This window comes from Aspergillus flavus, chromosome 5 (assembly GCF_009017415.1).
Source record: "Aspergillus flavus chromosome 5, complete sequence".
Lineage (NCBI taxonomy): Eukaryota > Fungi > Ascomycota > Eurotiomycetes > Eurotiales > Aspergillaceae > Aspergillus > Aspergillus flavus.
In genome coordinates, this window is record NC_092408.1 from 1,859,729 (window position 1) to 1,887,469 (window position 27,741).

Sequence of the window (27,741 nt, forward strand, 5' to 3'; positions counted from 1 at the left end):
AAGCCAACGGTTTGTTTACTTTATTTATACTACTACTGCGTAACTAAAATCTATCTTCTTTGTTTCTCACCAATTTCACTTCCACATTCGCTGTGTCTTTCCGGTTTCTTTCTCTCTTTTTCTTCTTTTTTCATCGCACCACTGACGAACGATCGCCCGATATAAGTGAGAGTGCCGTAAACTTGAAAGTGTGTTTTTGATTGAAGAAGTCTGTTGAGGAACCTACTATATAGCCAACATGATACGACATTTACAGAAACCTGGATTAAAATAGCCAAAATATATGGGCACAGTTAAAACATAGTAAGGAAAAAGATTAGACGAGAAAACAATGCGGGAGGGAAAATGTTTGTTGTGCTCAAAGGCCGCAACTGAATGAAAAGCACAACCAGCCAAAGGCACCGTTTCTCCTCACTCTCTTTCATTTGCCACTTCCTGTAGGATTATGGCCGACAGTGTATATTCTAACTTCCCTCATTTTCAAACTTCTCAAGCGAATCACTAATATTACAATCCATTGTCTACCAAACTTATTTTTTTCATCAAAGGTGGCTGAACCTGTATGATTTGTATTTGTATGCACCTCTAACTGTGCCCTGTTGCTGATTGACTCAACACAAGGAAAGTAAGTTTGTTAAGCCAATATTGACAAGGAGTGCCCACTCATATCAAGCAGGCCCTGTCGGATCTGTTCCCGAGACCTGAACTATGACACCTCTGGGAAACCAGACAATATTCACTCCACAAATGCTAGACAGCAAAAGTGAAAATGCCCCCATAACAACGCCTTCTCACTATGGCCCTTGTGGAGTGATTCTGGGAAGGCTGAGAGTGAGAAGAGCTCACGGGGAGAGTGAATCCAGCCCAAGCACCATCAGCATGCACCAGATGAAGACTCAAGATCGGGATAACTCAGATCTCCCTGTATGTTGACATTTTGCTTCACTATTAAAGCTGACTAGCATGATGCTTACAGTGTAATTCATAGTTTACTGCAGAGAAACCCCATTCCGCCTCGCATACTATCATCTTGGATTCTCCTAGCCCCACATCCACGACGGCTCGACTGAGGCGCGAACATGAGGATGACGATATGACAGCTTCACACACTGATCAGGATAACTGGAGCCTAGAGAACCTACCGGATATCTTGTACATCCTGAAACCCGAGCACGGAAAATCCAGACAAGTTGTTCGTATTACCGCACAGAAAGTCTTCGGGAAGCACATCAATGCTTTTTCAGTCCTTCCGGACCAGATATCCTCCAAGGTCGAAGGGTGGAGACTTGAAGCCTGGATGCGTCTCGATCGCCGGATAACTGGGCAAGATATCATCGACCGGGTAAACCCCAGGTACAGGTTTAGATTAACATCAATCGACATTGAACTTCGTCGGAAGGCCTTCCGCGAGAAGTTTCATGTTGCGTGCTGGGGAGCTCAAAAGACCATTAATAACATATCTCGCCTAGCAATGGCAATTGGAATAGACCCGGCGTCGAACAGTACGAGAGGTTTAACGCCAGGCCTAATCGATCCCTCTAAAGGCGAAGCTGGTGGGCGAATTCCCCTGCCCCCAAGAGCAGCCTACGACGATATCTCCGATCCTGTTTCACACCCACATCATTCAAATAGTGATATCTTCGAGCGGACTCGCCTGATCAAGCAGAGCTCCCACCCCGGTCAGATTCCCGCGGTAATCCTCGATGAGTCTCACCGAAGCAACAAGACCAAATCAGCCGAGATTTCCTACCAGTTGCACTGGGACACAAAGCACTTACGAAAGAAGGGTACTCCGAATAGCGATCGCTTCAGCATTACAAATTCTCATCTCAGAAGGCAAAGTTTTCATGATGCTGCGAGGTAACTTGTTTGTGCACGATTACTATATGAATCTAAGAGGCTAATCCAGCATTGCAGTATGGGATATAATGCCACTCCCAAGACAATATCCATTCAGCCGAGCCTTTCCGATTTCAACTCCTATCCCACCACTCTACGTGAACTGGCTTCTCATAGAGGCCCCCCCGCTCGAGCATTCCCCATAGAGGCCGATGATACTGAAAGGACAATGACTCTGGATGAATATCTACATCGAAGTCAGCTTACGTTGTGGGAATATCTGGACCTACGTTGTGAGAATAGTCTGAAGGATATCAAACGGTGGTCGCTAAGGTCCGGACGTTGACCGTTGGAATGTACATGTCGCTTCTCAGGATTGAAGTACGTTTACTGTTGCTATGATGGGATACAATTTGTGCATATGTATGCGGAGCCTTCTATGTTGTCATTTAAATTTGTTTCTTGAATCGCATGTCGGCTTTAATCAATATTAGCCGCCTTGAGACATGACTATTGTGGGAAACATGGATAATGCGATGTTAAAAATACATAGGAATTATGTGATGTACATCTCTTCTGAGGCAAAGAAATCTAAAAGTCCTGTACCCCTTTTCTATCTTATTCTTACTTTCAGATGTTACTACAGCAGATACCTACAGAATCCTTAGGGCCATGCTCCAGTGAGCCACGTGGGTACTACTAGTTTAAATTATTCTTGTCTTTTCTAGTTTCTCCCCATCACACCCCATTAATGGACGACTACCTTCTGTTTCATGACTCGAATAAGAAGGTGGTGGCTGGGACACTTGTATCTGGCGAGGCACAAGGCCAGATGATGTAGTCCGGCTTCTATTCAATCATTGAGCTCGCTTCTGCATCGAGATTACAATAGGCGCTGGAGAACTGTGATTGGACGAACGCCTATTACAATATACGTCAGAGCTTTCAGAGGCTTTGAGAGACAATCATATTCACTCTCTCCGGCATGCTGAGTGCCCAGGCGTATGTATGTATGTATTCTCGCCCGAGAACCAGGACAAAGCTATTCTGCTTGGGTCACACACCAATCAGAACAGCCCCCAGCCTTCCAGGACTCTACTTATTCATTTGACTCATGAGTTATGGCTTGTCCGTGGGTGGGTCCGTGACACCTGGTGGGTCCACTGGTCTGGGGAACTGCATGCTTGTCGAGGTGCTCACATCGCAACTATATCGGTCCAAGAGCCGCACCATCAGCGCATGGGGAGTAGTATAGAGATATGAGACTCATTCGACGCGCAAAAAAATCGCATATATCGTTTCTTCAGTCGCCGGGGAAAGAAATGAATTGCGCTTAGGAAAGCGAATGTTAAAAATGCTGGGGAGGGGGCTTGGAGCAGGACCTCACGACACGACTTCAGTGAATAGTGAATATAGTCGACAGCGACTTGAAACCCTCTCAATTTCCCAATTCGGACAACTATACTCCCAACCACCCAGTTCCTATTCAGAGTAGACATGAAGAATACCAGGCTGCTGGACACAATGGCGCGCCCACTTCGTCCCTCGAATCTTGACAGAGACTTTGGATTGCTTCAACCGCTTCATACCTCTTCGTCAATATCAAAACCTCAAAACTGCAAGTCTGCTTCAGTGTCAATTGAGCTTCATTATTCCATTTATCTCTTGTTCCGTTCACATACTGTTCGATATCAGTGGTAGAATAACCTTCTCTTCAGAGTCTACCTCAAGAACGAGGAAGACAACATATCTCAGGTATGTCGATGCTATTATCATTCTCCAGTCGGCCCTTCTAGCTCTCGGAGGTGTATAAAATGCATCGGTATTGATGTGTATACTAACATCAATCACAGCCAATTTCGAAGATGATTGATCCCGAGGAAGACCTCGAGTTGTCTCAGCAGTCAAATGCTTCTGTGTATCCCGAGTCTTCTATGACCGCCGAGTCCTCAGAGAGCGCCAAGGTCAACGCGAAAAAGGGCAAAGGAAAGAAGGACAAAGGTGAGTCGCTGCCTTCTCCAGCCAAGCAGAGAGACAGTACTAACGGCGACATAGGAAAACCAGTGCCTCGGCAGGACAGTCCTCAGGCTATTGACCCTCGAAACTTCACCACTTCTCGACCAGACCAAGATAACTGGTCGTGGGCAGATCTTCCAGACATACTTTACCAATTCGAGCCTGCAGACAAAAAGGATCGTAAATCGGACCCGCCTCGTATGAATTACCCTATTCATGGCCAATATTTGCGCGACCTCCCCATACTTCCTGATAACATTGCTTCGACAGTCGAGGAGTTTCGAGTGGAAGCTTGGATGCGGCTCGATAGACGCATTCGTCTCAGAGATATCACTGATCGGATGCACCCACTCTTTAGAATTCAAGACAATGCGTTGCAGCAGCGCAGTGTCCGCTTCCGCCAGCAGTTTTCTCTGATTGCATGGGACTCCGGTAACAAGCGTAGCCAGCAGCTCAAGCAAGACATCCTTCGGAAGATGCAGGAAATTGGACTTTCTCCTGCTTTGAATACGACTCGCGGTATAACCCCCGGCTTGATCGACCCAGCCCTCGGAGAAGATGGTGGAAGAATCCCGCTACCCAATCAATACAACAAGGGGAAGCGAGTATCTCGAGGCAGAAAACCCTCAAAGACGCCCTTGAAGGAAGAGGTCGCCACGGAAGACCCCCGCCACGAATACACCGTTCAGGAAGAGCAGCCAACCGGCTTTTCAGTCCCCATTAAGAAATCGGCGAGCGTTGGAAAGGTAGACACGTCGAAGAAGGAGGGGCCGGCCCTAGTGGTAGCCTCTCCCGTGGAGTCCGTTTCGATTGATTTCACGGTAGATGACCTCACAGTCGAGAGTGTTGCAGAGCTTTTCAACTACGTTCCATCATATATTTCATTCGACGAAAATAACGACAGTCTAGAGGGATCTCTGCCTGTCATCACAGGATTGATTCCTGATAGCGAACTACCAGAGACCGTTAGCATGGTAGATATCGACTTGACAGTGAGCATCAAAGACTCCATACCACGACACAATACTGAGAAAGCCTTGAAACCCATCGCGACAGGAAAAATTCAGCGCAGGCGCCCTTCCCCATTGAAACTAGCTAGAGGAGGGTTTTGCGGCAACGCTTGCCACTTGGGGAAGTGTGCCACCCCCGTCTATACCAATCTCACACTTGTGTCTGGCCCAGCTGGCGCAGGCGTATTTCACGAAGGCCTACTCCCTCCATCCCAGGGGCTGTATCCTGATGTATTGACTCCGTACTCCGCCTCTGATCTGCCATTTGGTGTTCGTCACCGAGTCTTTGACAATCTGTTCGAACAATGCCTCTCTGGGGATAGATACCTCTTCGATATCCCAGCCATGGCCCCCGACGACATGGAGATGATGGACATCGGCGACATCAATGACATTATCATTGACGATTATGATGACTATTTTCAAAAATAGTTTCTCGGGCCATGACAGGAGTTATCGGATGGAGATGATGTTCGCCTCCCCAACGCGGCGCTCAATATTGCCTGCGCTGCTGTTCATTTCGATTTTTTGTACTAACACACCTATGCCCTATGAATTGTGCTTTTAGCCTTGTTTGCCCTTGCCCCTTGCTCGTTTAGTCGTTTAATTTTGTCGCATCGCAAGTTTTGTTTTTGTTGAGCTTCCCAATACCCACTGCCACTTTTCCAATAATGTCTGACATTGTATGTCAAATCTGTACTTCAGTATCCCCTTCTCAGGTGCATTAGCGATTTGTCGTTATTCCTTTTGTTTGCTTGGTCTTTTGGTACTGCAACAAGGATGTTCGCCGGACGAGATGATGTTCATTTAAAGTTGCATGCCAAGCTGGATTTTCCTCACATAGCGCGAATGGCAGATGCCTTGCTTGGAAATATGAATGTACAAACTTTGTACAGAAGAACAATACAAATGTTGAGAATGAGTTGCTTCTGCTAGTTGGTGTAAATGGCTTCTAACATCTCAGTAGTGTAAGCCAATGTTGCGGATGCGGGGGCTTTTGCCCAAAGCAGATTTGCAGGGCTAACCTGACTGTACATGTGTACATACAACCATGATTATGTTGTATTCCGAGTTTGGCAGGATAATCATCATGCCGGGGACCTTAGAGCAAGTATTGATGGGTTATCAAGGCGATATATAGCGAATAGAAAGCTCGAGAGTGTCACATTTCAAGGATAGTGATGGAAAGGGTACCTTAAATGGTACTTCGAGGTGTCTCTTTGTCTGTACTGCCCTTTTTCTTTCCTTCTTCGAGATTGCTTTTGGCTTGTTGCCCGCTAACTGCTTGCATAAATGAGACAAAAGGAATTGGCTCTCACGCTAGGTCTCTGAATAGCAAAGTGCCTGCCAGTGAAGTGAAGTGCAAGGAGGCGAAGTCATTGTATATCGAGACACGGCGGGAATTCTAGATAGAGATTAGCCCAATCAGAAGATACACTTGCTCATATCAGGCATCACAGGTTGCTACCTTGTCTTTGTCTCTTTAGAGCTATAATTCTTCAAGCTTAGCGTATGTTTCACCACCACGCCTGGCGTTTAATAAACAGTTAATTTTATTCATTCATCCAATACTATTGCTTAAGATAAGACCTTCACTGAGGCATCTTAGATCCAATCACAAATACCCAATACTATTCCCTGGAGTATCTAGTCAAAGCATTGTTATTCACGTAGACATGTAGCTCCACAATCCCCTCAAAGACGACTATAAAGGCAGTCCTCTCACCCCTTCAACAGCTCCTCCTGACATGCAAACCAACTCTCCTTGACCCATCCTCTCAACCTCTCTCCCCGACTTGTTAAGAGTATCAACATCGTGCCTCAAAGATGCAGTGTCAACGTAAGAAACCATCCAATCACCAGCACAACGATGACCCTCCTAACAAAGTCCACAGACACCACACCCCCAACAGACCGCTTCCACACCTGCCCACACCCATACCACACGCCCTACTCCGAGATCAACCTCCCCCCAATCCTCTTCCGCATGGACGCACCCATCGGCCAAGACCTCCCAGACCTCTCCCCTCTAAGAGAAAACGGCCAAGTAGCACGAGACCACGAGGACAAAGAGATCTGGGACTTCCCCTTCCTACCACGATACATCACCAGCAGTCCCCCAGGCTGGCTCCTCGAGTACTGGATGCGCACCGATCCACGCCTCACCTACCGCGACATCCGCGTCCGCATGGCCGGCCCTCTTCACCTCCGCCCCCACGAAAACGCCCTCAACATGCGTCGAGAGCGCGACGCTCGTCGTCCTCTCCGCCTATCCTGCTGGACGTACCGGCGTGGCACCCCAGGCCGTCTCAACAAGATCGATGTTGAGCGCGTCGAACGCTGGTCTATCGATCAGATCCGCTACAACACCACCATGGATGTTGTGTATGCCGATGGCGGGCCTGTGCGTCTCGAAGATCGAGCCCTGGCTGCACACACGCCCGCCACCTATCCGTTGGATTATTTTCTAAATCAGGGCAGGACGGAGATCCCCAGTGAGCGGATTAGGGTTGCGCAGAGCGTGTTCTTTAGGTTGTCGGAGCGGGCGAAGCAGTTGGGCCTTGGTTCTTGGAGGCAGTTGCCTGATAATGAGTGGCCGGACACGTTCAGGTATAATATCTCTCGTTGAGATAGGGGTCGGAGGTGGGAGGTGGAAGGTAAAATATATGTCGGAGTCTTGACGGGGTTGGTTGTGTGGTGAATGGAGTGATTCAACCTCACGTGGTTATATTGAGGATGCTGTTTGAGGAGGGGGGTTGAGGGTCTTTATATACCTTTGTTGTGGGTGCATAAAATATGCATTATGGCCTGCTTTTTTACGCGCATCTATGCGCCGAGAATGAGGGGTTGCTGCAGGACAAAGAAAGGCTATTTGACTGTGTGAATAGTTGTCACTGAGTTGTGGTTGGAAATGTTTTATAGTGATTCTTCGGACTTATTCAATGTAAGAGAAACGCCATTTTAGCTTCACTTAGATTGCTCTGTATTTCACATTGTTTCTACTGTATCAGTTTTAATAGAGAAGAATGCTGTCTAAGCTGGAGAATCCTGTTGCAACTCCTCCCTCGTTGACATCCTTGGACTTCGTTCTCATCAACCATCCGCCTTGTTCATTGTGGGAGATCTTTCCATTAGCCTGATCCCACAGAATAGTGCCATAGACACCCAACTCTCCGATGACTTCTCCACTAAGGACCTCTCCGTCGGTTCTCAAGGCAATGTTCCTTGCCTCGGCAGGTGGCCTAATCAACTCCATAAGGATCCAGCGCTTCCATTCGCTTTCGGGGATAGAGCGCAAGAAGTCTGGAATGGCTTCCTTGTAGATATTGTTGCCACCTCCCTCGCGCTGGGGCTTAAGAACGTGGTTCATGGCTGTTTCGACATTCAAGGCAAGGTCCCTGCCACGTCCACCAGAGGACAGATCATATTGAGGTGCAAAGGTTTCCCGGAGCCTTGCAACAACGGCTGGGTCGGTATCAGGTAAGAAGCTTGTAAGGTTGTCGGGGCCCGTAGTTTCAGCCAATACCTGCTGTACAATCTTACAACCGGCCAGCTGGTTTAAAACTGTAGGGCATTTGATCGCTGCAGAACGCTCAACGTGAGTCCGTGCTTCCCAGTCACGCTCCGATTTGAAATCGCTTGGCGCATAGAAGCACCGGAGATAAGCTGTCGTGACTTCGAATTGCGTTTCTGGGGAGTGGGGAGGCGAGTATACAAGGGGCCGTGATGGGTTGGAGCTAGGGATCGACGTATGGTCTAGAATCTCGGAGCTGAGCAGACGGAAAACGGGTATCTTGTGAACCTTGGTCAGCTGCCTGAAAAGCGCCAATTGATCAAATGTGTTCCTCTCATTCTCCTGCACCAGAAATATAATACACGTGGGAAGGGCTGGTGTGGACTTTGATGGGCCGTAGGCATTGTGCGCTGCAGCTAACCCCGCGGAAAGAGTTTCCACTGCTGTGTTCTCAGGCGGCGCATTCGACTCGAACAACGGGTGGGACGGATACGCAATCGGTTTGCCAGGAGGAGAATCGAGAAGTTCAGTATGCAGAGAGGTCACCAGAGAGGACAAGCCGCCGAACGATGATGAGATCGTGTTAAATTCAACCTGCTTTAAGGAAGGTGTTGTTGAGCTGGACGGCGCATGGACCATGTAATCCGACCGATAGAGTCCAAGTGATAGTGTCTGGACGTATCCTTCTTCCTTGACAGCGAGGTGGACTTTCCACAAGTGCGAAATGAAATCGTCCACATCAATGAGACTACAAGCAAACATCGTTTAGTTCAATTCACTGTTTCGTTCATAAATGGCATGCCAATCGAGTCGCGCCCACCGCGTAATTGAGATGAGTTAGGATATATCTTACTCTTCCATGATCTTGCCAATCCATTCTTCGTTACATGTTATCGCAGCGTACAGCCGATTATATACAGTTTGCAAAGCCGTCGCCTCATTGAAGCATGATTTCGGGAAGGGACTAGGGAAGAGAGTGACAGGAGCATTTGTCGCAAGTACCCCAGAAGGATCGATTTCCTTTGGAACAAACGAAGGCGCAGGGCGAACTAGCAATCCATTCTGCGTGGCCCAATCCTTGATGGTGGTTACCAAGTATTCCTTCTGTGCGGGGTTCAACGGAGGGGGATAATTGGTATAAATGTCGCCCATGGTTAATGTGGCTGACGGTTTATGGTGTCAAAAATAATGGGTAGGGGAGTCACACCAAGAGTAAAGCCGTCTTAAAACAGGAAACGCCTCAGAAAGTTGTGCGAAGAGAAGAAAACCAATGTCATAAACAACCAAAAGTGAGGGGCAGTGGCCTCATTTGCTTATCAATCCACTTTATTGTTGGAAACTCCGAGACACCGCTCGATACACCGCTCGATACACCGCCCTTCAGAGATTGGCAGAAATGTCAACCTAAGTTACTTGTAGATCACTTTACTTTTCATCTAATGCAGAGCGACGTGTACTCGACGCGTTGCACGTGTCATGTTGCATGAAAATTGCTGTTTTGAACCACAATTACTAATACGCAGATACACCAGCCTCTGGATGTGATTCGAGGGCATCCTAAATTCCGGCGGGCTGGAAGCTCGAGATCTGGTGAGATTCCTTGCATTATCGGGAATGTTTAATTACGTTGATGGCTTAGAAATCGAGTTGAACAGACCAAATGCCTGCTGAGGGAACAGATCCTGTCGACTGGTCTGTTGACGAAGTAGTCCAATTCCTTTGCCATAATTCACACACCCCATGGTCGCAGTCCGTGTCAGGGGCCCCTCGGCCTGACCCTACCTCCTTCGAGGCTGCTCTCCGCGACAATCTGATCACTGGAGAAGTGCTTTTAAATGATGTCGATAAGAGCGCACTGCGAGATGATCTAGGATTGAGAGCCCTCGGGCACCGGAGTTCCATGCTGACGGCAATACGGTACCTCCAAGGACTCTCTCTCAAATATCAAATCTCTAAAAGTCGGCTTGATTCTCCTATAGAGTGTCACACTCCAAGTCATTCAGCGTTAATTACACCGAAAGCTTCCCAGAAAGCCACACCACCGCTTTGCTGTGTCCCTTTATCTTTAGACGCGACTCCACAGCGTACTAACTTACTACCCAGTATATCTACGGCGGTGAGTACAAACGCTGTAAATCTAGCAGGTGTGCCCAACTCAGGAGAATTTACGGCTCCTTCAAGTACTCCTCAAGAGACTTCTCGCATCGCAAGGTTGCAGACTAATGTAGAAGACTTTGGCCCCGTTGAGCGTGTTCGCCCACATGAGCAAGTTTTCATGGATAGACATGGAAGGAAGCGGCGACGGCTAGACCTTACTACTCTAACTAAAAGTCGAGCTGATAACGAGCATGCTCCAGACCCTGTGCAAGCCAAAGAGTGGTATATGGGCCCGGAACAGATTACACCATCCCAATTGTTCTATTCTCCTGACCCAGACCAAAATGACGAGACCTTCACACTGGTTGGATCAAATTTTCCAACTGCACAGCGTTTGTTTGTGAACAGATGTCTTCATTATTTTCAGAAACAAAAACGCATAATCCTGGACTCTACCCAAGATCAAAGCCGGTCAGCCATAGTACCATATAATCTGTCCATGGTTAAAAGCGGCGAAAGACGTTTCACACTGTACACTGCGAAAAATGGAAAGGTTTCTGTTAGTACAGAAAACATAGAAGACTGGCCGCAACTAACTCGGTCGCAAGCAGTCTCTGAAGAAGGACAGACAGACACACTGGATCCATCTGACCCTTTCTCTTATCTTCTGCAGCGGTATCCAGTCCAAGATGAAAGTCAGGATGCATTTCCATTGTATGGAGACTCAGGATCTGAGGGTGAGTTTGACGAAGAGACTTGGCAAGAAATTGAAGACGAAAACCCTGGAGGATGGTTTCGGAAGCCCTCTAAACTCACGCCCACGGAGATAGAATGTGTCATCAAAGATTGTGTCTCCCAATATGAGAGCAAGTGGTATGATGTTTGCTTGCCAAAAGAGCAAGTTAAGGCTCGCAAGCTCTGGTTAAGAGCTAGGAAGGGCAGGTTTACCAACCAGGAAATCAAAGCGCTACTGGGGAAGATTACATCTCTAAACAAGCGTCTTAGGAAACTACAGGATGCTATCCGTGAAAGTGAGTATGCAACAAAGTCCGAGCTACAAACCCAGTGTCAAAGCATGGAGCAAACTGTGATGGATATTCAACAACATAAGTGGCGTGTTTCGACCCTGGAGCAAGAAACGTGTCCTCCAAAAATCTCGGCCCCTCTCAAACCTACGTCCGTACAAAGGCCGAAGCATAACTCTGGGGATGAAGAATCACTCCATTCAGAGTCAGGTGATATGTCTGATGATTCTATGGAGGACTTCATTGATAAGTCTGATATCGAGGACCAACCCATACATGCTGAAAATAACAGCAGCACTCGAACCCCACCAATGTCTGAAAGCGACGATAACATTATCAGCCCTTCTAGGATTAGGCGACATTCAAGGGCGAGAAAGCTTCCTTTTCGGGAGTCAAGCTCCCCATCTCCACCTCCTGTGCACAAGAATAAACACCCCATAGAATGCATTGACCTCACTGAAGACTCTCCGGCAGTCGATAATGAGGAGTACAGGGTTGAGACTCCCCCATTAAACCCAGTGCCACGAGCTATAACGCAGCCTTTCGAGGATCCTATCAAATCTGAACGGAGTTGCTCAATTTCCCCCGAACCGTACCTTGGTCCCAGAGTGATGGTCGAAATTCCAGTTTACAAAACAAAGCACCCAAATCTTTTCAAACCCAGGAAGCGGCCAAGTCTACCTGATATACACGACGTTGACAAGCTTGTGTCGGTGCCTTGGGATTTACTTGAAGAACGACAAGACCGCCGGAGACTATTAGCAAAACTGATCGCAACCCTTTCTATTGAAGAGCGAAATAAGTTGGCGCAGGCGGTTCCTAGATATTCTAGTTCAGACTTGCAGCAACTTACAGGAACTGGTCTCAAGCTCTTGCTGAAGAATCAAGAAATTATCCCAGAACTTGAAGAAGCTGAGAGCCGTGTGGTCATGCGTGTTACTTCCTTTTATATCTCGTGGATAAATTGTGTCCACCTTCCGTCGGAAGGAATTCAGAGGAACCTTGTACTCTACGCTCAATCTAAAATCAGCAGCTTTGTCACTTACTTCAACGAACTTTGCGCGCGCCTCGATGATTACCCCAAGAAGAAAGGTTCGAAAATGCATCGGCTCAATGAAAAGGGAGCTTTATCTGATCCAACAGACACTCCTCACAAAAAGCGCAAAAGAGAGGTCAAGGAAAGTCAAAATGCGAAAAAGAGTCAGCAGAGCGCACAGCTTCGTGTCGCGCTGCAAGAGAAGCAGAGAAAGATTCTCGAAAGGAAGATAGGCAGCACTAACACAGATCCTACACGTCAAGCTGTCAGCTTCGGAAATCCTGCTATTTATCTGGACCCTCAAATTGGCTTGCGTGTTAAGCCCCACCAATTGAATGGTATTCAATTCATGTGGCGAGAGTTGATAGAAGATGAAAACAAGCAAGGTTGTCTGCTCGCTCACACCATGGGTTTAGGGAAAACGATGCAGGTTATATCGCTCCTTGCAACAATATCTGCGGCAGCATCTTCCGATGATCCTAAGATACGCCAGCAGGTTCCTGCAGCTTTCTATAGGTCTCAATCGCTTATTCTCTGCCCATCATCATTAATTGAAAATTGGTATGAGGAGTTTCTCATGTGGGCTCCTGTACAATCGGGCATTGGGCCACTGAGGAAGATAACAACTTCCGCCACAATGCCAGAGAGACTACAAGAGGTGTGTGACTGGAATGAGGAAGGCGGGGTGCTCATCATGAGCTATGACATATTTCGGACGTGGATACTCAACAGGGAGACAAATAAAAGGGGGAAACCCTTGAATGATAATGATTATGGCAAAGTCAGAGATTGCCTTCTCGAGGGACCTAACATTATTGTTGCCGACGAGGCTCACAAAATGAAAAATCCAGCCACTGGCATCTCGCAAGCAGCCATGCAGTTCCGCTCTAAAAGTCGCATTGCCCTAACTGGATCCCCTCTTGCTAACAATCTTATCGATTACTATGCGATGATCAACTGGATTGCGGAGGGCTACCTCGGCGAATTCGTGGAGTTTAAGGCAAAATTTGTGGAGCCTATAACGGAGGGACTTTATGTGGACAGTACATACACAGAGAGGAGACGGTCATTGGTGAAGCTTCAAGTCCTCAAAGAAATCCTTGCTCCAAAGATCAATCGTGCCGATATCTCCGTGCTCGCTGGCAGTTTACCGACCAAAGTCGAGTTCGTCATAACGGTTCCCTTGACGGACCTACAGAAACAAGCATATGATTCATATGTGGAGACTATATTGCAAGGGAAAGGCGCTTTCGGCAGTGCGCAATTATGGTCCTGGCTTGCGATTCTGAGTTTATGTTGCAATCATCCATCGTGTTTCAGAGACAAACTACTAAGCCGAGCAAATGACGCACAGAAAATAAACAAGAGGTTAGATGAGATGGAGATGATCCCCGGCGATGAACCTATCGCGCAAGCAGGCCTTCCAGATTCAGAAAAGCTGGTTTCTGAACAAGAACAGATCTTCGCCAAAGTCCCTGACATAAAAGCCTTAGAAATGTCTCATCGGGCGCGAATTATGAACTCGATAATCGACGAATCTATCAGGGCTGGTGACAAGATCTTAGTTTTCTCGCACAGTATCCCAACACTCGACTATATTGAGCATGTCCTTCGATCATCAAATCGAAAATATTCTCGGCTAGATGGGCGAACTCCCGTCGTGACTCGACAAGATGCGACGAAGAGATTCAATCTTGGCTCTGAGAAGCAAGTGTACCTAATCTCAACGCGCGCAGGAGGCCTTGGCTTAAACATTCCTGGGGCGAACCGTGTCATCATCTTCGACTTTAAATTCAGCCCGGTATGGGAAGAGCAGGCTGTTGGACGCGCCTATCGCTTGGGCCAGCAGAAACCAGTATTTGTCTACCGTTTCATTGCCGGTGGTACCTTTGAGGAGGTTATGTATAATAAGGCTGTCTTCAAGACCCAACTTGCTTTCCGTGTTGTCGATAAGAAGAATCCGGTTCGTTGGGCACAAAAGTCACTGGGCGAATATCTTTTCCCAGCCAAGCCGGTCCCTCAGCAAGACATCGCCGAATATCTGGGGAAGGATCCGCAAGTCTTAGACAAGATCATCATGGGTGATACTGGCGAGGAGAAGTCTATCCGCAATATTGCCCTCACTGAAACATTCCAGAAGGAAGACAATGACAAATTGACTGAGGAAGAGAGACAAGGCGTTCAACAGCAATTGAGCGACGAGCGCCTGAAGCGCACCGATCCAGAGGCTTACCGCCAGTTAGTTCTGGACAGGCAAAGGCAATCTTTGACTGCGGGCCAAGTTCCGGCTTGGACCCCATCGTCATACACGCAACCAGCTCCCATGCTGCCAGTTCCCATGCTGCCTCAACCACCTTATATGCAGCTAACAGTTCCATCAAGCGCTCACAACACTGGGCCTCCCGCTCTAGCACCGGACATGAGCATTTACCCAGAGCCTTCTAAAACACCCATGCCCTCGACATCCGCAGCCGCGATAAGTTCAACTTCAGGGATCTACCCTTGGCGCTCTGCTCAGAGCGTACCACCTAACGAAAGCACCGCAGTCTACTCCCCTTTCACGCCTTCACCTGCCAGAAGCCTGGGACAAGGTGGCGCTCAGATGCCTACGCAAATGGATGGTACCAATTTCGATACAAATGTCCAGCCACATGATATGACCGCGGATACGGCACTTACCGAACTCTCGCAATCAACTTCATCATCAGAAGATAGCTCCGAGCATCCTTGCCGCCAGCAGTGAGAAACCTCAAACACCTGAATCTTGGCCATTCATTCTTACAATCTTCGGAATTTTGGTCTCTCCTTTCCGTCCTGTTCTATCAAGAGCCTTTTTAGCGGCATGCAAGTGTTGGCAATTGCAAAGCCTTGTTTCTATTTATTAATTGGCGTCTACTTCTTGTACTTTCACTACCATTCTTTTCTTTCTTATCTTCCCTTCCGACTTCTCTTGTAAATTGCATACGTCTCTCGTTTCTTGTCTCCCACAAAAAAAGCAGCAACAGCTCATCGCTTTCTCATTTCAACACGGAGTTTTAGGGGCAAAATGACGGGTTTGCGTCAATTGATGCATGTGCTGCGCACAATAACGAGTCAACGAGTCATGAACAAATAATACAATTAATGAGATACCTCAAAGTGTGTGTATACATCTTTGTCTTTTGGTGTAAATGGTATAGCTGCTAAGGGGCTGTAAGACCCATTAGAAGTAAATTGCTTGTTATTCCCATTTTAATCTAGCCGGCAGATCCAGTTTCCTCTATTTAATTGATTTCGACAATTTTCGAAAGAAACAGAAATAAGGGGGAAAAAAGTACAAGAGAAAAGTAACGAAAGTCCGACATGAGATTCCAATCTTCACACCGTTTCCAAATTCACGCAGAATGGCCCGAAATTCTTCGCCGAAAGTAGTCCAAAGTCCAATCCCGACAAAGAGATGTAGATAGAATAGAAACTCCTCTAGGGAGGCGATAAATTTTAGCGAAGACTTGTGTACACGATCAAGTAAGCAGCTTCTCGAGGTCTGCAACCCGAGTCGCTCTATCATCCACCTTCTTTTTCTTGGCAGTCTCGCGGAAAGCGGCTAACATCAACTTGCGCTTTGTTTCCTGGATGGCTAGGACGCGATCTTCGATGCTATCTTCCATCACAAGACGCCAGACGGTTGTTTCGCGTGTTTGTCCGAGGCGATAGACTCGATCGACGGCTTGGTCTTCTATTGCCGGGGCCCACCAGCTATCAGCGAGGATGGCCTGGTTTGCTGCAACTAGGTTGAGGCCAACGCTGCAGACGCTCAAGCTTGCGAGAAGGACCTTGCAGTTGGGATCATGGGAGAATCGATAGGTTGAGTTATCGCGGGCTAACGAACTCATTTTGCCGTCGACACGGGCGAACCCGACGCCATAGCGGTTGAGGTGAGGCTCGAGGAGGTTCAGGAATGAGGTCCATTGGCTGAAGACGACTGTTTTCGTGCCAGGCGCTTGGCCTTGGGCTGTGAGGATTTTGATTAGAGCTTCGATTTTACTGCTTGGAGTGTCGGGGTCTGCGACCACAGCTTCAGTGCTTTCGCCCATTTCGACAGCGGGTTCGACGAGTGTGGATGTATCGGTGATCTCAGCACGACACATGGGACATTTGTGCTGCCGTTCGATTACTTGTTCAATGCAACCTTTACAGAAAGTATGGGCGCAGGCTGTGATGACCGGTTGCTCTAGGGTGTCTAGACAGATCGGGCATGTCTCTTGACTCTCAATTTGGATTCTCAACATGTCTTGAAGGGCTTTGATGTTCTCCGGCGTTAACGGGACGACCTTATTATCCTCCAGGAGCTGCGCGAGCTTTTCAATACGGTCTTTGCAGAGCGCCCAGTGGTTACAGACTTGTCGGAGACGAAGGATCACTTCGAGGAGGTGTGAGTAGGTGGTGCTGGACTTGTCTTTGGACTTGAAATCTAGAAGCATGCCTCTCGCTTCGGACCTATTATAATTGTGAGCAAATGCCACAGACATCCTAGAGTCCGGTAATACATACTGGAACATATCATATTTCTCCTGCTCGTGAGTGTGGAACTTAATACGAAGAACGCGGGAAGTAAGGGGCGGCAGACGCAAATTCACAAACTCCATATCCTTTCTACGGCGTAAACAGATGGTACTCATAAGTGCCTGTAGAAGCAATCGAGCATTTGGATCCTCAGACATAAGAGGTCGGATCAACACGCTAGTGAAAACCGTCATATCCTCAAGGCCCCCGGAAAGCTTTAGGAAGCGAACCTGAGAATAAAGATCCTTGAGGGAATTGACAATTGGCGTGCCAGTCAAGGTCCAGCGAGAGTCTGCCCGCAGATTGCATGCTGCTAACGCGCCTTTGGACCGTGGATTACGGATGGTATGTCCCTCATCAAGGACCACACGGCGCCAGTGGACGGAAAAAATTCCTTTTTTCGGGGGCACTTTTGCATTCGGGTTGTATTCCAATGCAAGAGCACCATAACTTGTCACTACTACGTCGTACTGGTCAAGATTGGCGGCTTCTTTCTTTCCTGTCCCATGGTAGACATGTACCTGTGGAGCGCTCTCGCTGTGTGTGTGATCCTGTATTTGGTTTTTCCAATTGCTCATAACTCCTACAGGAGCTACTATGAGTGTAGTTTTGGAAGAGCCTGGGGTCTTTGGTGCGGAGTTTGCCAGAATTAGTGAAATGATCTGGATAGTCTTTCCAAGTCCCATATCATCAGCCAGAATACCGCCACTTGCGAGAGGGGGTGCAATGGATGTGGAGAAATTTGTCGCAATGTTCGTAAATCTATTGTCCTTCCTCTTCCAGAGTTGTACCACATCCTCAGACCCAGCAGCAGGGAGTGTCGGATTTTCTTTCTCAATCATCCAAGCCAGTCCTTGGCGTTGATAAGGAAGGAGTTCCGTCGAAAGAGCAGCAGGACGATCAGCCATAGGCATTTTTGCCAAGTCTGCTTCACTTAAACCAAAGTTCTCGGCGACTTGACCGATATCCCGAGGGTTGAAAGTGCTGCTCTGGCCAATGAGTTCCTCTAGGCTCTCTCCTCCCTCAATACTGCCATCACCAGCGTAAAGGTTGGAAAACATGGAGTTATTCGCCGCCTCCCACTGTTGTCCTTTGCCTTTGGCTAGCGCACGAGCTCTTTTTTCGGCCTCTTTCCGGGCCTTTTCGCGCTCCTTCTGCTGCTTGCGCTCTTCACGCTCTCTCTGCTTGAATTCACTCAAAGGCAGCCTGTCCTGTTCCATCTGACTTTTCAACTCCTGTCTCCTAGCCGGATCACTAGTGCCGAACAAGCTCAGAAGGATTGGGCAATCCCAAGGCCCAATTTCCCCAGTCAATACGCCATCAATAATCAACGACCTCGTATCCTACAAACGTAAGCTTCAGAGCCTAAAAGACTACTGGCACTCATTTCACTAAGGACGTACCATGTATCTCGCCAACTTAGCCGCCATATTCCTCGGGATATGCCCAATCTGAGCTCCCATAACATTATCAACGCGAATGGCATTAGAATCATATGGATTCCCCGGTTCACGTCTCAAAATTACGTGTTCGCCATAAGTGGCATGTCCGCGATAATAACGAACGCCCACAATCTTGGTATTTACATTCCCGTAAAGCATCGAACTGCCAGCCGCCGGATCATCAGCAGCCTGGCTACCCGGAATTACATCTGCAGCTTGCGCGTCATCCTCTTCATCGTCTGCGGCCAGCTGCGACGACTGGCTCAAGGGCGCAAAGAGGGTATCCTCTCCAAGACGCTGTCCACGAGTGACGCGGGGTGTCTTGGGGGTTGACTGTGGATTCTCATCATCGCTTTGGGTCAGATCTATCTGATCAACCTGTCTCTTTCCTCTCCGGACGCCCATAGTGATCTGGGAGATGGTAGGCAGTTAAAGGCTTACAATTAGTCATTAGGAGAAGCAGGATCGATCTCATTGTTCATGGTTGCGCCAGGTCGATTTACGGGGCGCTGATCGTGACTATTCCCCTTCTGGACTAGTGGATGTCAAGCATCCAACGCGCTATGACGCGAACCCACGTGATCCCTCTATAATATCAGATTCTAGATGGATCGCCGGTAAGTTAAAAGTCAAAAACACATAGCTTTTATCAGTGAATTCTATAGAAATTACAAACTAACTACTATCTATAGGGTATTTTGAGGGGAATCGGTAATCAGAAAGGCGATGCTCCGGATCCATCAACGGATCACAATACAGGATACACTCAGCGGTGATGCAAGAATAGACGGATGGTCTCTATTTGAAGGACTCCCGGGTGTTGACTCGATCAATGTCGTACGGGTTAGCATCATACACAGTCTGAGAATTTACCCCCTCAGACCGGCGTGACGCCTGTGATGCTATAGACTTTCTTCGGTCATACTTGGAGGCAGACGGGAGATCATCCAGTTGCGAGCTTGCTGGGGTGGGCTCAGACACAGTGTCATCCACCTCCTTCAACCCCTCTGTAGCATTGTTCTCGGACTTCTTCTCAGTATCTGTCTCGTCAGGAACATCGCGAGTTTGTTCCATCAACTTCTTCATAAAAGCATCAGATTGCGCTGCATACTTGCATCGCGTCCTAATCGCCGGGCCGTATTTATAAAAGAGAAACGGAAACGGGACGCACGCGAGTGCTAAAAATGCAGGGATACTGGAGGCCCAGTGCACACCTAGGTCGTTGTACATGTATGTGGTGAAGAGCGGGAAAACAGCACCGAAGATTGAACGAAGCACGGAATTGGCAGCCAACACGGACGCAGCAAAGATTGTATAGGCATCAATCAAATAATTCATCAAGCTGAGGAAAACCAGCACCATACCAAATCCGAACGGCGCACCCGCTGCGATACTGGCCATGAAATGAATTGATGGGTAATTCGTCCAGGCAAACCAGAAAAGACCAATTGGGATGACAATCGAGGCAATCAGGCAAGGAGGCAGGCGAGCCTCGGGGGGCGCGAATCCATTGTGCCGTGCCTGGGTATTAATATAACGTTTATTATCCCAGAGTGTGTAGGCTACCGCAAGGAGCATTCCAACCATAATTCCCAAGAAAGCCAGGCCAGAAACACCCTGGTTCCATCCTCGCTGGCCTTGGTAAACAATGGGAAAGGCTGCAAACATCATATATAGGGTACCATAAATAATGGCCATATAGATCGACAACAAGAGCACGATCGGTTCACGGAATAATAGGATCCATGGTCGAGATAGGGCGATCTTGAAGGCTTCCTTGGGTGTTTTTTTTCCTTGGTCTACCTCGATCTTACTTTGGTAGACTTTCCCGGTAACTTTAGAGAGTTTTGCTGCCCGCCGCTGCAGAAGGACAGGGGCGTAAGTCTCCGGGACACAGACTGCCCCAGCAATCCAGAGAGCACCCGAGAAGATGGCTAGGAACCCCATCACCCACTTCCAACCTTCCTTCATGCCTAGGAACCCTCCAATAATTGGGCCAAGCACTGGGCCTAAGAATGGGGCAGCTGCAAACACGCTCATTGCTATACCACGCTGGCTGGCTGGGAACATATCTGCAATCACGCCGCCAGCGTTGGTTAGCGGCGACGATCCAAAAGAACCTGCGAAGAAGCGGAAGATGATAAGGGACCAGATATTCTTTGACCCTGTACAAGCAGCGTTGAACACAGTCAACCCACAATAACTGCCGATGAAAAGATACTGTCGTCCATATAGCTCGCTCATGGGCGCCCAGAGTAACGGACCGATGGCGAATCCCACCACGAATAAGGATACTCCTAGTGTGGCTACTTCTGTACCGCAGTTAAATTGTTCCATAATTTGGTCCACACCGCCGGTGTATGCAGAAGATACTAGCGATACCGCTAAGGTCGCCCAGGCCACTGTTACTGTGTAGAACCATTTTCGGCTATCTGGAAAAGTCATAGGATTTCGTGGATCATTGGGAAGCCAGGTGACGAGATAAGGGTCATCTTCAGTGCCGGAGCCCGCGTAAGGGTGGTCAATAACTTCCTGAGTAAGTATCCCTTGGTCGACGATAAGGCGCCAGTGTGGAATGCGAGTAGGCTTGACGGGCTCGCCTGTATCTGCCATGCTTGTTGTTGAATATAGGCCAAGGACCTAAGCACTAATGTCTAGGGGTGTGGTACTAGTTCGTCTCCCCTCTGTTTCTCTTTATATCTAGTTTCTTTTCTTCGTGCTTGACCAGAACCCTAGAACAAAGAAAAGCGAATAAAACTAAATCGAGGCGATAGGATCAAATGCAGGAGAAAAAAGAAGATGTAGGTCAACCGATCAAGCACCACATAATTTTTGGTCAGTTGAAATCGGGCAAGAGAGTATCAAGCAACGAGAAGACCTGGTTCAGAAACTGTTGGAATGCTAAAAAAATCGAGCGCAAAGCTATGATCAAACCCAACATGCATAAGGTCAGGTATTAAGTATACCGACACCCCGGCGGGGACTAAGACATAACAACGAGTCAACGACGCCATCGGGCTTAACGGCAATAGTGACGGTACTATCACGATAAGTCAGCATATAATTGGCACAGTCATTCGCGGCAAACAGCTTCGAGATGTCGGTGTTAAGAACGTTATGCAGCAGTTTTCAGTATAGCATAAAGTTTGCTGATAAATCGGGTATTGAATCTGATGATCAGTCATTTATCAATCCAATCGGAAACGAAGAAAGCACCGCACCATGGTAGACGAAGGATTCAAAGCGGAGATTGCCGACAAACTAACTCCGGAGGTCAATCCTCGAGAAATGCATCAGGTCTTCAGCATAAAAGCGATGTATCATTCTGTATTGCACTCTATCTTCTCTCCGGGAGGCATCTCCACCGTGTCAAAAAAGTTGAAACTAATTAATGCGTAGGCTAACCAGGGAACTAACAAGAGCGGTGGGAAATTGGGAAATGAAATGAGGGGAAGCACTGACCGTCTTCTTCAGATTACGAGAAAACAAAAGAAACTATTATGCGCACGTGGTATGTAACATCATGGGAACGGGTCTGGAATTACTCAAAAAGGAGATCCCTACTAAATTGTTAGCGCTGATGTGATACGGAATAGTATAACCAGGATTTAATGTTTTCACCCGCTTCTTATACAGTTCTTTATCCTATGCATAAACTGTAACTTATGATCCATCCTGGAACAACAATGAGAACCATGGCTATCCCATATCATGACTTTAACGGTTAACCCTGTGGACAAGCTTTCTACAAGCACTGATCTCCATTGGATTGAAAGGTACCTACTACGCGTATAATTTCCAGATCCTCGGACCGCGTGAGGCTCATTGATTATCACCGCTTGATTGGTCTCAATACGATAGCTACTACTATTAAATAGTAGTTAGTTGTTACACCATACTGGCTTCTCCAAATCCACTAAGCTAATGCAGTCTAAATCCAGATGGTTCCTATATCCATCGGTAAGTAGATGCTTTGTCTGAACGGGATACAAGAAACGAAATTGTCCGCTTAATACGAGGACATACCCAGTGGAGAGCGGGTTGCCACTATTGATAATGCCCGGGAATATATATACCGAACATGTCCTTTGGTTGAGTTGCTGAAAATGGCGGTGGAACCGAAACATCATGCCGTTGGCTTTTTAAAGCCAACTGCTCGTTTCGTCTTTCATTGCGATCTATGGAGCATCATTGGAGCAGGACCTGCGGTATGACTGAAGTCATCGTGGCGAGGCGCTCAAACGAAGGCAAATCCACCGAGATCCCTTGCAGGAGAAGCTCGTGTGGTTTCTGACTTTATTCCAACTACTACATTCTCCTAACTCATTTATTTAGATATAAACTGTGTACAGTAATACTACATATAGGCTTCTTTCGTTGGATCGTTGCAATTCCGAAAAGAGATCAAATTTCTCTTTTTCTGGGGACTCCTTTGCCTAGAATTCCAACGGATCATCCTATGGCCGGTTCTCCCCTTTCCTACCTCAACATCGTTCGCGACAATGGTGATCAATTGGACACGCACATTCACCATGGGGAGCTAAAACCCGTCTTCCTATGGCATCTGTCCCTTTTCACAATACTTCCAGTATCGGCACTTGTCATTCCTCGTCGACAAAGTACTCGCTATGTCCGACCCCTCGTTCTCGTCCTCATCTTCAGCCTGGCTCTCGAGGCTATCCGATACCGACGGGCCCTTCTTGGTGCAAATGGATACATGATAGGATTAGTGGTCGCATGGTGGTTTATATGGTCTGCGACATTGCTGGTTTTTCACGATGTCGAGAGGGAATTTTTACGCGTTGAGCGAAAGGGCAGAACGACTGTGCGCGCGACGTCGAAGCACTCTATTCAGAACGGATATGCCCACATGAACGGCGTAATAAAAGACACAGAGCCAAAGGAACAGCAGTATACTGAATCCCTTATATGGCAGCCATATCCCCGATCCCTCTCGAAGAGGCTGAATTGGTCACTGGGCCTTCTTTTCAACATGCGGGGCCCCGAATGGAATTGGCGTATATCGAGCATGGACCCTTTGCCTCCCTCTGTGAAATCCCAACTCAAGTCTGGACCACCATCACGATATCCTCGAGGTGCAAGTAAGGTAACTGCATCATATCCAGGAGTTGGGACCCGCATCCGCACTGTGGCCTTCGACTGTCTGAAGTACTATCTCCTCCTCGATGTGATAAAGGTCCTCATGATGCACGACTTATACTTCTGGGGGGTCACATCGCCACCGCCTCCTCCTCCGTTTCCATTAAACCAAATCCTCCCACATGGAGCGGTGTATATGTACCGCGTCCTGATGACGGCATTGGGTGTATACGCCGCCGTAAGTTTTGTGACATTCTTTAACCCACTGATTTTCCTCGGGCTGTCCCGGTTATTCCCCAATGCCTCCCGCAGGATCACCGCAGCACCACTGGACGCCTCCTGGCTCTATTCAGACATGTTTGGTCCGTTTTTAGTGCCCGTGCTAGACCACGGTCTTGCTGGCGCTTGGGGTATATGGTGGCACCAGCTTTTCCGATTCGGATTCACGTCCACCGCCCACTGGATTCTATCGCTCCTTCCCAACCGATTAGCGAACAACTCGCGTTTCAGGCGCCTCGTAATGACATTTGTCGCGTTCGCGCTTAGCGGTTTCATCCACGCCTGCGGGAGTTATACCCAGTGGTCCGACACTAAGCCTCTGTCTGGGACATTTCTCTTTTTCATTCTTCAATTTGTTGGTGTTACGATCCAGGAGTTCGTCTCTCATGTCGTAGTCGCAGTCTTGTTATATCAATACACAGGTAAGGCAGGGAAGACTCGATTGCCTCGTTGGCTCCGACGGTCTGCGAATGCTGGCTTTGTTTTTGGGTGGCTGTGGTTGACCGCGGGTTTGATCATGGATGATTTCGCCAAGGGTGGCTTGTGGTTGACCGAACCTTTGCCGGTGAGTCCCCTGCGCGGATTGGGATTTGGTTACGGGGTGGAAGGGGAGGGGTGGTGGTGTTGGAAAACCCCGTGGTTTCGGTATTGGGACGGGGGGAGTTATTGGGAGAGGGGAATTAGAGTCTTGTGAGTGTTTCTCGTCTAGGCCGTTGCTCATTTTTATATTTTGTGTATTTGGGTATGTGCTTCTCTTGGATGTGATGCTACGGAGTATTGTATATTGGTTGGTTGGAAACTTATATAGAGGTTTCAAAGGATAGAGAACCTAATTCATAGGTATATACGAATACAGTCATGATATTTTGTGGTTCAACGTTCGTACTATACACATTAGCCCTCCATGGTCTCATCGTCGTCCTCGTCCTCGTCTTCCGTGTCCGGGTCAATGTTCAATGCTGGCAGGTCATCATCGCTGTCATCCTCCCCAGCATCTGCCGGGTTGGTCTGTGCGACGGCTGAGCCTGATAGTGGACCGCCGACGGTCGTTGTAGATGACGTATTGACACTAGCAACCCGAGGGGGTGGCACTGATGTAACGGTGGCCGAGGACGAAGGAACAGAGACAGCAGCGGTGCCGGTAAAAGTCGCGGGGGATGCTCTATCCAATGATGGCTGACTGGCAACAGCAGTGACATCGCCTTCAACACGGGGTCGTTTACTCTGGAAACTAGAGTCTACTTTCCCTGTCGAACCGAGTGCCGGAGGCTGAGGTTTGTTGTCCTCCGCGAGACTGCGTTTGGTTAAGGTTGGGGCGGCCTTATGGGAGACATCCGTGTCCATCATATCGTGGTGTAGGATAGGGGTGGATGACGGCTGGAGAAACCCAGTGCTTTCAGATGCTGTCCCAGAAACACGCGCAGGCACTTCTTCTTCCTCTTCCTCCTCTATATCGGTATAACCACCAATACCGGGAGCATTCATCAGAACGGGCATCCTAGGTCTGATAAGAGCCTCCACCTCTATCTCCGCAGGGAAGCTCCGGGCTAAGAATGGCATGATACTGGCGCTTACTCCACGACCCTTTGCAGCAGGCACAGGATTAAGAACACTGGCAAGCATAGTGTGCTTATCAGATGTTAAGATAATCGTCCGATCAATTTCAGCTCGGAGCGAAGGAGACAAGTATTCGGTCGGAGCATGTGTAAGCACTCCAGCTAGTAGCTCCGATGCGGCTTTTGTAAGGCTAGAGAAAGACGATATATCAGACTGGCGGCTTTGCTTCAACCTCGGGTTTAGGAAGGAATCAGCATTAGCTGTAGCATGATTGGACTTGGCTTTGTCTTTCGCGTCAGAAGATGCTCTCGCTGAGGTACTCTGGTCGTGCGTGGGAGGCAAAAGATCATGGCATGAAGCTCGGATCAGATCAGCCAGAGAAGCAAGGCTTTGTTTTGTCAACGACGGACCCATGCGGGTGAGCAGGGTCTGAACGAGGTGATATGCGGAAATGCGAATTTCTCGGCTGAAATTTTCCGCACGGTAAACCCAGAGAGTCTGCTCTAAGATCGTCTGTGTCACAGGGATGGCGCCGGTCTCGAGAGTCTTTACAAGGTTTTGGAGGAGCTCCATGCAGCCAACGTGAATACGAGGGAGTTCAGCGAACAGGTGCTCCCTTTCCGTACGGCTAATCTGGGGGTTGGCTTGGATATCTCGTCCATCGGAGGGAACGACCACGGCAGTCAATCGCGATGTAAGATCCAATATGGGCCCTATCGGAATGGCGACCATAGAAGCCGTCGCGGTGGTAAGGCAGGTAGAGAGCATCTGAAGGAGTACGACAAGTCTGTTCACACCCGAGTCAAGACCCTGCCAACCGGCGAGCCCCAAAGTGTCTAGACCCCCATCGCCAACTTCTCTGCTATAATCTTGCGGTCTCGAGGCTTGTCGAAGAGCTGGATCCACGGATTCCCACTGTTCTACTACCGCTCGGAATACGTAATCCGCAGCCCCATGAATAGAAGCTATTGTCATTTGGCAAGCGTTCTTCCATTCCTCCCCAGATGTGTTCTTCGGAGCGCAATGGTGCAAAGAGATAAACAGTCGTTCGGCAGAGTCCAGCGCAGTCTGAGGGAATGTAGGCGACGTCGAGCCAATTATTGCTTGAAGGATACTATGTATTTGCGCCGAGAAAGGACGGAAAATGGTTGGATGCCGTGCGATCAGCTCTCCGAGTGCATTGAGAACGGTTTCTAAGAATGGACTGTGAGGCTTCAACTTCCTGGTCGGTTCCGACGAAGGCTTGACCGAAATAAGATTCAAAGCCGATGTAACAAAGCTTGGTAAAGACGGGGTTGTTATCTCGCGCACGAGGGTGGGATACTGATAGGTAAGGTGGAAGATGCGTGTTAAAGTGATGATGGACATTTTCTTGGTGGAATTTGGATCGGGTTTCTGTTTGACGAAAGCATCAGCATCTTATTTGGAAGCGAATCAATAAATCCCAACTGCGAATTACGTACCGCGAGGATCGCAATGAGACCGCGAACGAGTGGTTCGCATCCTCTTAGGATTTCCCATTGACCGGCTTCCACGACGGCTTTTACAAGGACGACCGCAGTCCATCGACCTTCCGGAGATCTATCCTGCAGCAAGCTCGCTAGGCGAGTCATAAGTTTGTGAACTTGAACGGCATTGTCCGACTCAGATTTGGACTTTTGATTCTGCGGCGCAGAAAGTAGCTCCCCGCAATTGCTCAACGAAGTCGCAAGACATGATGCAATGGGAGGCAATTGTTTGACGGGTATGTTGGTCAGACGATGATTGACAGCATGTAAGGACATTGACATGGAAGCCATCTTGGCAAAATGTCCGTGCCGTTGTCAGATAACTGATGAACTTCCGGGTGAACTTGGAGACTTTTTTTTTTTTGGGAGGAGCGGAAAAGCTTTGACCACATGAAGCCTCGGAGGTACCGTACCATACGCTTCAGAATGTTAACGGTAAGGTAAAAGTGGTACTAACCGTTACCCACCGACCAATAATTACACATGCGTAACCCCCCAAGCGGGTCTCAATGGTGGTTCCAGTTGTTCCTCTCCCCTGGACAATGATGATCACCAGAGTTAAGTCCTCGGGAGTTGCACCTTGAGGAGAAGCACACTTTGTTCTTCCTAGGTAGCAGATCTTATGCCGGAGCCTCGGGGTGGGCATTAGTTATGGGTACTGTTTCGACTGCCCTCCCCCAGATTTTGCTATTCTCCTCCTAACTCTAACATTCCATCCTTAAATATGGCTGTAAGTACTTGTCCTTAAAACTTCTGCTACATCAGGCTACGTGTTA

General features: G+C 48.3%; 9 protein-coding genes across 9 annotated transcripts; 5 read left to right on the top strand and 4 right to left on the bottom strand.

Moving 5' to 3' along the window:
* Nucleotides 1–879: 879 nt before the first annotated feature.
* Nucleotides 880–1,864, top strand: F9C07_6269 (uncharacterized protein; the record flags this gene model as incomplete). Its single annotated transcript, XM_041292863.2, has 2 exons — nucleotides 880–924; nucleotides 989–1,864. 2 exons carry the CDS (start codon nucleotides 880–882, stop codon nucleotides 1,862–1,864), a joined length of 921 nt encoding a protein of 306 aa, XP_041147630.2.
* Nucleotides 1,865–2,945: 1,081 nt separating this feature from the next.
* On the top strand, nucleotides 2,946–6,016 carry F9C07_1653519 (uncharacterized protein). The gene has a single exon (XM_071508288.1). It carries the CDS (start codon nucleotides 3,705–3,707, stop codon nucleotides 5,295–5,297), a length of 1,593 nt encoding a protein of 530 aa, XP_071364408.1. The 5' UTR covers nucleotides 2,946–3,704; the 3' UTR covers nucleotides 5,298–6,016.
* A 719-nt stretch (nucleotides 6,017–6,735) lies between these two features.
* Nucleotides 6,736–7,494, top strand: F9C07_6267 (uncharacterized protein; the record flags this gene model as incomplete). Its single annotated transcript, XM_041286371.1, has 1 exon — nucleotides 6,736–7,494. The coding sequence occupies one exon, from the start codon at nucleotides 6,736–6,738 to the stop codon at nucleotides 7,492–7,494; it is 759 nt and encodes a 252-aa protein (XP_041147631.1).
* A 384-nt stretch (nucleotides 7,495–7,878) lies between these two features.
* F9C07_6266 (uncharacterized protein) lies at nucleotides 7,879–9,531 on the bottom strand (the record flags this gene model as incomplete). Its single annotated transcript, XM_041292871.1, has 2 exons — nucleotides 7,879–9,127; nucleotides 9,233–9,531. The coding sequence occupies 2 exons, from the start codon at nucleotides 9,529–9,531 to the stop codon at nucleotides 7,879–7,881; spliced, it is 1,548 nt and encodes a 515-aa protein (XP_041147632.1).
* A 149-nt stretch (nucleotides 9,532–9,680) lies between these two features.
* On the top strand, nucleotides 9,681–15,700 carry F9C07_2163206 (putative SNF2 family helicase/ATPase). Its single transcript, XM_041286372.2, has 2 exons — nucleotides 9,681–9,969; nucleotides 10,035–15,700. The coding sequence occupies exon 2, from the start codon at nucleotides 10,040–10,042 to the stop codon at nucleotides 15,278–15,280; it is 5,241 nt and encodes a 1,746-aa protein (XP_041147633.1). The 5' UTR covers nucleotides 9,681–9,969; nucleotides 10,035–10,039; the 3' UTR covers nucleotides 15,281–15,700.
* On the bottom strand, nucleotides 15,701–19,087 carry F9C07_2284836 (SNF2 family helicase). The gene is made up of 3 exons (XM_041292872.2): nucleotides 18,483–19,087; nucleotides 17,068–18,422; nucleotides 15,701–17,013 (listed from the first exon to the last, which is right to left on the bottom strand). Exons 1-3 carry the CDS (start codon nucleotides 18,924–18,926, stop codon nucleotides 16,038–16,040), a joined length of 2,775 nt encoding a protein of 924 aa, XP_041147634.1. The 5' UTR covers nucleotides 18,927–19,087; the 3' UTR covers nucleotides 15,701–16,037.
* A 232-nt stretch (nucleotides 19,088–19,319) lies between these two features.
* Nucleotides 19,320–21,535, bottom strand: F9C07_2203978 (MFS transporter; the record flags this gene model as incomplete). Its single annotated transcript, XM_041286377.2, has 2 exons — nucleotides 19,320–21,161; nucleotides 21,488–21,535. The coding sequence occupies 2 exons, from the start codon at nucleotides 21,533–21,535 to the stop codon at nucleotides 19,320–19,322; spliced, it is 1,890 nt and encodes a 629-aa protein (XP_041147635.2).
* Nucleotides 21,536–22,980: 1,445 nt separating this feature from the next.
* Nucleotides 22,981–24,594, top strand: F9C07_6262 (membrane bound O-acyl transferase family-domain-containing protein; the record flags this gene model as incomplete). The annotated part of the gene is made up of 1 exon (XM_041286373.1): nucleotides 22,981–24,594. One exon carries the CDS (start codon nucleotides 22,981–22,983, stop codon nucleotides 24,592–24,594), a length of 1,614 nt encoding a protein of 537 aa, XP_041147636.1.
* Nucleotides 24,595–24,794: 200 nt separating this feature from the next.
* F9C07_6261 (rRNA processing/ribosome biogenesis-domain-containing protein) lies at nucleotides 24,795–27,256 on the bottom strand (the record flags this gene model as incomplete). The annotated part of the gene is made up of 2 exons (XM_041292873.1): nucleotides 24,795–26,852; nucleotides 26,921–27,256. The coding sequence occupies 2 exons, from the start codon at nucleotides 27,254–27,256 to the stop codon at nucleotides 24,795–24,797; spliced, it is 2,394 nt and encodes a 797-aa protein (XP_041147637.1).
* Nucleotides 27,257–27,741: the final 485 nt, after the last annotated feature.

Excerpts from the sequence above, each read along its gene's own strand:
- F9C07_1653519 (XM_071508288.1), top strand. The coding sequence starts at position 3,705 with ATGATTGATCCCGAGGAAGACCTCGAGTTGTCTCAGCAGTCAAATGCT.
- F9C07_2163206 (XM_041286372.2), top strand. The coding sequence starts at position 10,040 with ATGCCTGCTGAGGGAACAGATCCTGTCGACTGGTCTGTTGACGAAGTA.
- F9C07_2284836 (XM_041292872.2), bottom strand. The coding sequence starts at position 18,926 with ATGGGCGTCCGGAGAGGAAAGAGACAGGTTGATCAGATAGATCTGACC. Across the intron at positions 18,423-18,482 it reads CTAAGTTGGCGAGATACATG|GATACGAGGTCGTTGATTAT; the intron begins GTACGTCCTTAG and ends TTACGTTTGTAG. Across the intron at positions 17,014-17,067 it reads GAGAAATATGATATGTTCCA|GTCCGAAGCGAGAGGCATGC; the intron begins GTATGTATTACC and ends CAATTATAATAG.